The sequence below is a fragment of the Belonocnema kinseyi genome, chromosome 2, assembly GCF_010883055.1.
Source record: "Belonocnema kinseyi isolate 2016_QV_RU_SX_M_011 chromosome 2, B_treatae_v1, whole genome shotgun sequence".
NCBI lineage: Eukaryota > Metazoa > Arthropoda > Insecta > Hymenoptera > Cynipidae > Belonocnema > Belonocnema kinseyi.
The window spans coordinates 49,118,135-49,127,721 of NC_046658.1; the positions used below are offsets into that span (position 1 = coordinate 49,118,135).

Sequence of the window (9,587 nt, forward strand, 5' to 3'; positions counted from 1 at the left end):
AAAACATTAGGCCATTTTTCTTTCGGGGTAAGCGTGACTTACTTGGTGGGGAAAGGAGTAGTGTGAGGGAGGGATATAAATTTTTTTAGAATGATCCATATATATACCAGAAACTTTTCAGATCGGCCTTCGTTACTTCGGTCTCGGCGTGCACACACTCACAATTGGGATATCAGCGCCTCCGCGGGCCGTGTCCTTTCAACGCCGCACTGCTTTTCAGTACTGCATCAAATCTTCTTTTACTTCAGTGCAGGCGCCCGCAATATGTAGGTAAGGCACCGTCTCGTATACTTGCTTCATACCTGCGTCAACTGTTCATAAGATAAAGATAAGAGTAAAATTAATGCAATGGGCATGAGATTCTTGGGCATAATATGCGGGAAAACTCTGATGTGCAAAGTGAGTTACTAGATGATTCTCCAAGGATGTAGTGCAGAAAAAACACTATTGGACACATAAGAAAGAAATTGGTTAAGATGATTCGGGCATGTTGAGAAAATGCCAAATAAACGACTAACGAAACAAGTGTATCAAGATAAAGTAAATGACAGCATGCTCAGAAGCAGACCGCGGAAAGAATGGTTACAATGTGTGAATGAGACCCTAGTTAGAAGAGACATGAGAAGCCACCGAAACACGAGAGCCTGCATGAAACAAATGCATGGACGTAAAATAAGCTATAGAAGTATTCCAGGACAGGAAAGTATGGCGGCAAATAGATGACTTTGTGAGGATCTTCACTTGGGGTGATTTCGAGAAAGATTTACCAGCAACCTGGAGCGTAGCAGTGTTCCGAAACGAACGTGTTATTTAAATAAATAACCCAAGAATTCTGGATCAATCTAAAAATTTAGTATCCCTTCCTCACATTACTCCGCTCCCCACCGAGAGAGTCACACCTACCCCGAAAGTGAAATGGCTTAATGCTGTAATAATTATCATATATAATATGCGTGTGTGTGGTTTAATTTCATCTATACTTCAGCTATACTTTAGGTATACCTTAGATATACTATTTGAATATTATTGAAGTATGGGAATGTCTCATTTTACATAAATGTTTTATAATTCTGAAAGTCGATGATTGATCTAACCCATACTTATGATACTTACCGGGAAAATCAGTCAAAAATTAGTTTTGTAATAAAAAAACAGTGTAAAAATACTTCAGATTGAAAATAGAATGTATTCGATATTAAACGATCTTTCATACTTGAAAATTTTATTTTTAAAAAGTGCATTAAACTTAAGAAAGATCTCAATATAGAAACATTGAATTAAGTATCAAACAACATCTTCTTACGAAAACAATTTTTTTTAACTTTATACGCTTGAAGAGTATAAAATATATACTAAAATATATATGCTTAAATTTTTTCAAATGGTTGAAAATATATAAGGGCAGGTTTTCTGGTCCAGTTGAGCTTTCATTTGGCTTAAATAATGGAACTTCATTCATTAGATGTTATTAAGAACTCTAAAGCCCTGTCCTCGGTTACATTCTACGTTACAAATGAATAAAATTACATTATTTTGAAAAAGGCTATTTCTAGTCTCCTCGAATAATTGATGGCGTTGGAAAAAGGGATAGACTAGTCTCAAGCTCTATAATTTCCGAAAATTTAAAAACCACAATACTCTGAACATATGTATTTACACTCGTATTTACCGGGTAATCAATATTTATTACCTTCTTGATTTTAGATAAAAATGCAACAGATAAAAATTTAGCAAATTAACAAGAGGAATACAACTGTATTAGTAGATTTGATGAAAAATACTTTATTTGATATATTTTTTATGCTTTTGTTTAAATTTGAAGATTATTACTGTTTTTGAATTATGTAAAATTATACATTGAATCAAGAGGAATTCAAAAGCACTTATCACTATTAATTTGAGAAATACTCTTTATTAAAATTTTACCGCTGCCTGAGGACCATTAAATATACTCATATTTGACTCGAATTTTATACAAAAATATTTTTTCATGATTTAGAAAAAAGATCTATTTGCACCGCCATTTGTTTAATATTGATGTTTTTTGATCCGCCTTCACTAATTAGGAGCCTGAAAAAGTATAATTTAATTTTATGTAAACTGATGAACGTCTTTAAATTACGCGTTAGAAAAATGTGTGCCTCATAAAAGTGTTTCATCATTCGTATAGATTTTAAAATGCTTTTTTCCACAGGGTTCCATTTAATATAAGGCATCGCTTTGAAAAAGTTTATTAAAAATCTGTAAAAATTTGGAGACCTCTAATGTGTCATTACTTACAGGGTGGTGGGAGTGAAACCTACAGTTTAAGGTGGGTTACGAAACAGCAAGAGCAACGGCTTTAAGTACTTCAATAAAACAAAAATTAGATGGCATGATCAATTTTTTATATCACTTTACTGAAAAAAGTAGCAAAAAGTAGACCTGTATCTCAAAAAAGTATCAAAACTTTCTAAAAAGTGTGAATCTTTGAGGCCTGTATTCACAATTAATCAGTTCTTATTCTTGTAAATTTGTGTTTGTAGTTATAAGTGTTTGAAGTATTTGATATTTTTTAAGATACCGAAATAAAATTGTATAGTTCGTTTTATGTATTGCATCTTTCAAAATTTTTAATACAAAAAACATTATACTAATTAATCTAACATAATATCAATTTTAAGAACTTATACGGAAAGAGAAAATCTTTTGTTGAAGTCAGTTTAATAACAAATGGTTACAAAAGTCTGAATTTTATGTGCAGCATGGGCATAAAAAAAGTTTTTTATGGTACATGACTGCAAATGGGTTAACGTCAGAAAGCTAAAATTTAAGAGTTTTTCTTTAAATTTATTCCTTTAATCCTTCCTAAAAAAGATCTGGAAAAGAGATAATGTATAAAAAGTATTTAGTTAATTCTTCTTGTATTTTTATTTTATAATTAGATTTGCGATTCTATCGCGATGAAAATATCTTCCACGATATTGTCGTTTCTATTCATCCATTTTAAACTCCGCGTTTTCTATATAACATTCTTTGCTTTGAATTCCAAAAAATACAATTTTTATGGGTAACAGTATTTTCTTGAAACTTAAAAGTATAAAAAATAGAGAAAAAGTTAAACAATAAAATTTCTGCTATGCATTTTTTTTCATACATGTACAATTTGCTTAAAAATTTTATTTTCTTTAGCCAAAATTTCTTGGTGTGTTGTACGTAACAATCTGGTTTCACTTGGCATGTATTTCTTGATGGAGTATTTTGATATTTTTATTACAAAGTAGAGTCGTAGAAGAACTTTTGATTGCTCACGAATAATAACAAAATTTTTGTAAGATAAATATTTTCATATCTATACGCTTGGAATTTGGAAACTTTTACTTGCATGTTCGTTTTTATATTGTGCGTGAAAATGGATTGATTCTAATGTATTGATCGTCTATTTTTTACCTAATTTTCTATTGAAATTTATTTGGAAAAATATAATTTAAGACTTATTTTTATCAAGCAATGAAGAATCCTACTTTAACAGGTGTTAATTAAAAATTTAAAAGTGTTTATATGTGTAATGAGAAACCCCGAACCTCGAAATAAAATACAAATCTGAACTGAATAATGATACGTTCAAATAGATGATTTAATCTTTTGACAGTGTTATGTTTTTTTCAATTTAATTTTTGGACACTGAATAATTTAAAAGTGAAAATTAAAATAATTTAAAATGTGGGATTCGGAAATAAAATATGTATTACTTGTTATGATAATTGTGAAACTCATTTTTTTTTAATTTTTCAATTGTATTAGTCGATTAATTGTATATTATGAACCTTATAAATTTGATGATACACATAGGAATTCCTGAAAATACCTTAAACAATCTTACATCTAAATTGTAAAATTTTAAATCAATCCAAATTAAAGAATTAGTAAATACCAGGGTGAACTGAAGAATGGGAAAAATTACGCTAGTTTTAAAACAAAAGTTTGATAGTATTTTTGTATTGGTAATAATATTAAAGAGAAGTTTCCCAATCAGCCTTTATACCACTTTCTTGCAAATTGTTATTGCAAAAATTAAAATATAATATTTTCTCACTTGTTCCTTCGATTTAAAGTAGTTTTTCTTCCTTTATATTGCGAGCAGATACAAGTAAGATCCTCCAACCATAGAACATTTAAATACATAGCAAAGATCATACCTTCTGGCAACATAACAAAAGAAAATAATTTTTTGTTCTGTTTTTTCTGAGACATTTGGTAGCAATAACTGTTCAGGTTGCAAGTGAAATATTCTCTTTTTGCTCGAAGAGTAAGGGAGAGCGGGGTATGGTGTCAGTGTGGATCATGGTTTGGAAAAAAGCGATTTTATGAAACTTTTTTTTTTAAATAAGTGTCAGAATAGTTATTATGAAAAAACAGATTTGTAGAAAACAGACGGAAAAGTTTTTGGTATAAATTAGGCACTTATAGCATATTTTGAAACACTTGAAGCATGAAAAAGTTAGATTCAAATAGGTGCAGTATTTCTTCAAACTTCTAGTATCATACATTGTTTTTATAAACGTTCTAAATACATTAAAATTAATAACATCTTAAAACATAATATACGAAGTATATTGTCCAAAAAATTGTGTGGAGAATGTAACAGTGCTGGATAACAGGTCGGTAATTTGATCGATAATGTATAAAAACCCAGAAAGTAAGTTATGTTATGAAGCTTGGAATTTTCATATTGTTAAACAGGTAATGACGAAAATCTAAATAATTTCATTTTTTAAATTATTTTGAAAGATACCAGCGTGTTAACTCTAAGGTTATAACATACAAATATTAAAACAAATTCTTAGAAAGCTGTTCACATTCCTAATTATAATTTCTCACTTCAAGCACAATTCAAACGATTCACTTTATTCATAAGGGTGGCACTAATTACATGGGTTAAACGATAACTCAATAAATTTGATTTTATATATTAATGAACAATGCCTGTTTTTAATTTTAAGGGCAATTGCAGATATTTACATGCTGGATAGAATTTTCAAGGATTACGCGGTTATAACTAGGTTCTGCGACATACTTTACTTTGATTTATATTGAAATTATCCTTTATTATATTATACTCTCAAGAATTATTATATTTTACACTTTTAAGTCGACAATGCTCATATTATTAAATAAACCAGCAGTGATATGGGAAATTCCATGCCCCATGGAATGGGACACGCTAACCAAAATGCAAGACCAACGATTTAATTAACGTGAGCTTCTTACCAAACTTACCAAACTGAATAAAATTTAACCGTAATAAAAATAGTATGGAATATATGATAAATGGTTCATATAATGCATGTGATGATATTGCTCTCTTTAAGTATAATATTCTAGCTTCAATTTAATATGTAATACTTTCCCCAATTGTTCCTCATTTTTCAATATTATAACTTTAAAAGTTTTCTGTCCAATTCATATTAGTTTCCCCTATGCCAAAATTAAAAATATCGTTATTCAAAATTTTGTTATAAAAACAAATATACAAGAATAAATAATGTTGACTACTTATAAGATTTTTACTGAAAGCGCTGTTAATTGACAATAATTTGCATCCTTCGTGAACATAATGGTTGAACATTATACATAATTATCATGCGAATTTCGAATATGTGAACAGGCATATCCATTCATCGTTGTCACGAACAAATGCTTCTCAAAAGCTTCTCCAACGAATGGATACCATTAAAGTAAATCCAAAAAAAGGAAATAGGCTCCTTATTAGTAGGAACGCTGCATCGGTTCATTTTGTATGCATGGAATTTCATTGTACTCATTAAGGATAAGTGTGCAAAATTATTCAGTGGTCCTTGCGTGATCGAAATATAACATCGATTATGAACTCAATAACTTGCTGAAAGTTCGATATTTACATATAATTGACTTAAAATGCCATTCTAGTGTTAAAAAATTAGTATTCTTTTTAGTAATAGGAAACGTTATTTAACAAATATAAATTCCCGTCCTTTGGCACCAGAGACTTAAAATAAATGTACAACATTTGATTAAAAGATATAATTCTTAACTTATATTAGTGCTATACATATTCCAGAATTATTGTTAACATTCTATACGTGCAAAGCTTCGTAATTCGAAATACTAACTAATTACAAAGTTAGGGTACTAATTTTTAAAATTAAGCACCTCAAATTAATATCAACTTTTGTCGTTCATTATTTACATTCTGAATTCTTGATCATCATGAAAATTTCCAATAGATAACACGAGCAATGAAGAGTATTTAAAGGAAATTTCTATACATTTTTGTGTTATAAATACGATATTTTTATAACAGTAATTTACATTCAAAAGGCAATTTTAATTTTACATTCATTATTTCAGAATTGATTGATATTTTTAAATCTGTCCTTTACCGACAGAAGGTGCGGGGCTTCATGGCTATGTCGTAGACATTTTTTGGATTTGGCGAAATAAGAGCTGAGGCCAAGGAATTCGTCACTGAATAGGTTGTCAGTGGAGCCGTCCATACACCCGCCACGTGTGCAGTACTCGACGAGTTCTCTGAGCTGCAACAAAATTCGACGTTTGTTTGAAACATATTATTTTTCATAACTAATTTTGTATGAAAAAGACATTTTAAAATTAAATAAGTTAGGCTAATCTTTTACAAGTTTAAGTTTCAACGATGCTTATTGAAATAACAATTAGTCAAACTCAGTTTTCACAAAACTGTATTCAGGCTGATGGAACCGTATAAAGTATAATATGGAAATCTCAAAGATCGCTTAAATTTCAATTAACCTCTTGTCTCTAAAGATCAAAGTTTATAAAAGCCAGTTTATTTAATTTTACAAATTTACCAAGTTTTACAAATGAGTTACTATCTACAGTATGGTCGTTCTAGGAGTTTCAGTAGGAAACGCAGTGAAAAGAAAAAAGTTCTCGTCACTACCAGTGCATGTACAGTGCCGCCCCTGGCCCGAAAAAATGATTATCAAAGCAAATGTTGATTTCTCTTCTGAATTACACGTGAAAATATTGTTCGGCCTTCTTCACTCCCACTTCCTACATTTCTACCCTTTTCCACGCTCGCTTTTCAACAGATATATTATTTGTTCGAAAAGCCATATACTATGCCCAAATACACTTGGAACAACTCTTGTCCTTTCAAAACCTAGATCATTAGAGATAAAAGCTTAGTGGAGATTGGAGCGACGTAATAGTTTTCGTTATTTTTTTTTATATACCGAAAAATGTAGTCTCAAGTTAATTCAAACTACAAAAAGATTAAGAAAACCGAAAATTTACTGTTTTAAAACACATATTAAACACGAAATTTGATCTGCTCTTAAAGCGTGTTCTAAATTTAACTGTTTTTCCACGTCCGTTTCATGTGACCATAAAAATATAAGGTCTAAAAATTCTCACGTTTTAAGGACGGGTGTTGAATACAAAGCGATGGGATTCACTGCTGGTGGTTTTAGAAGCACAACGTCGATCTCGGAAGAAAGAAGTTCTGCCCTTAAAGCTTCTGCTGCACCTTCAACTGCTTTTCTTGAAGCACTGAAAGCTACCAATCCTGTCCCAGCTTTGGTTCCATAACTGGATCCAGAATCGCCCAAAAGAATAATGCGACCTTGAAATAAAGAAATAAAAAGAATGAATTTCCAAAATCTTTTTTATAATCACTAATATATCTTTCAAATTATTTCCTATTTCGAACATTTTCAAAAATAATATTCTAATGTACATATTATAAATGTGCAGATCTTTTACACTACTATTGTTTCTGAAAATGTATTTTCATTCGTAAATTAAATAATAAAAATGAAATATGCAAGCATTTCAATCCTAGCTGCTTTATTTATTATCCAATATTGCATTAAATTAGTTTAATAGAAGTTTAACTGGAAAACCTAATAAGTACCTTTCTTTGCCCGCAATAAAGGTATAAATACTCTAGCTGTGCGTAAGGGTGCCACGAGGTTGTGTCGTAGCATGGACTCCCACGCAGAGCTTTCTTGCTTTTCTATAATTCCTGGCAGTGCCAATCCTCCAGTATGTACCACTGCCCAAAGGCCTAAAAAAATCAAAATTATTAATAAGCTTTACGAATATTCTTCTTTAAAACTACCACACTCCAATAGTACAGACGGATAATATTAGATCACCAACCGGATGACTCATTGAAAATTTTCCCTGACTTTGAAAGGGGATGGTTCCGTTCAGAATTTATGGATAAAAATATTTTTTTTTAATCCTTGGCAAGCTGTTTATATTCTGCGGAAAATGAGCTCTTTTTAAATTAAAATGGCCATCAAGCATTGAAAAATCTTAATTGGTTCATGAAATATTAATTTTTTTGCGCAGCCATGCTAAATTTAAAATACATTATACCTAACCTCTGCCAATAGATATAGTTGCAGTACAAAATTGCTTTAACATCGGAATTTTATTTTGATTTCTATCAACTGATAATTCAATCAACTAGGGCTCATTTAGCATAGAATTTAATCATGTTTTCAATGGCTAAAAAATATTTTTATCTATATTTTGGACGGCGTTAGCATTCATCAAAGTCAAGGCTAATTTTCCAAAGGTCAATCAATATTCAGTTTGGATATTTGACTAAAAAAAAAGATTTTATATATTTTGCACTGAAGACCATAAAACAATTGAATATGGATTCCTGGAGTGGTAAAATATGTTTGGAAATAATAACCCGGCTTTAATTCAGAATTAATTTACACGAAACAAAAACAAAATATGCCAAATTATTACTTTTTGTTGATTTATTTGTTGGAAAAATATTCAATGTTATCACATAAAATCTTCTATCGTAAATTATCAAATGTAAAATTTTATAGAGAGAAAAAAGTTTTTAGCACAAAAATGCATAATATAGGAAAGGCCTAAAGTAAAATAACCAAATTAACCCATATAGCATGAGATATCAGCGGGACATTCCATTTATCTCTTAGGATATCCTGGACACATCCTAGGAATATCGCGAATTATATTGTACAGGATGGAAATCTCAATATCCTAGGAGTGTCCCAAACATATCTTAGAATATCCTTATGATATCCCATTAATAACCCAATTTTATATGTCCCCAAAATATCTTAATTCTAAAATTTCACTCAGAGAAAAAGTTTTCTTGAAACAAAAGCGTTGTCCTCTTTTGTATTTTGTTTGAAATCACATAAAAATCTGTTTTTCAACAACGAAATTATTTAGCTGCAATTTTATCACGAAACATCTTTTGGACAAAACAGGACATTTTTCTGAGTACTCGTATATTCATGAAAATACGCATATATCTACTGATAATTATATGTATCGTCAGTCGTGTGAATAAAATAACTCATTATTAAAAGATACTATATACGGTAATTTTCCGGAGATTTTCTACAAAGTACCAGGTGTATACATATGAAACCGGTATTGCCATCTAGCGGCCAGTAGGCACACTTGTCGGCACTGTCGGAACTTATCATTTGTGCTAATTGGCGTATTGTCATCTGTCAACAATATCCAATACAAAACATTTCAAGTTTCATATGACATCGTGATTTTTTTCGCTCTTGAAAATGTCG

General features: G+C 30.4%; 1 protein-coding gene across 2 annotated transcripts in view; it reads right to left on the reverse strand.

Moving 5' to 3' along the window:
• Nucleotides 1-6,042: 6,042 nt before the first annotated feature.
• Nucleotides 6,043-9,587, reverse strand: part of LOC117167461 (D-beta-hydroxybutyrate dehydrogenase, mitochondrial) — an 85,445-nt gene continuing 81,900 nt past the window's right edge. For both annotated transcript variants that reach the window (XM_033352416.1, XM_033352417.1), the window contains exons 4-6: nt 7,916-8,068; nt 7,417-7,624; nt 6,043-6,554 (exon numbers count right to left, since the gene is read on the reverse strand). In XM_033352416.1, the coding sequence (XP_033208307.1) occupies nt 6,398-6,554; nt 7,417-7,624; nt 7,916-8,068 (518 nt within the window). In that variant the 3' untranslated portion in view covers nt 6,043-6,397. The remainder of the gene's footprint in view (nt 6,555-7,416; nt 7,625-7,915; nt 8,069-9,587) is intronic.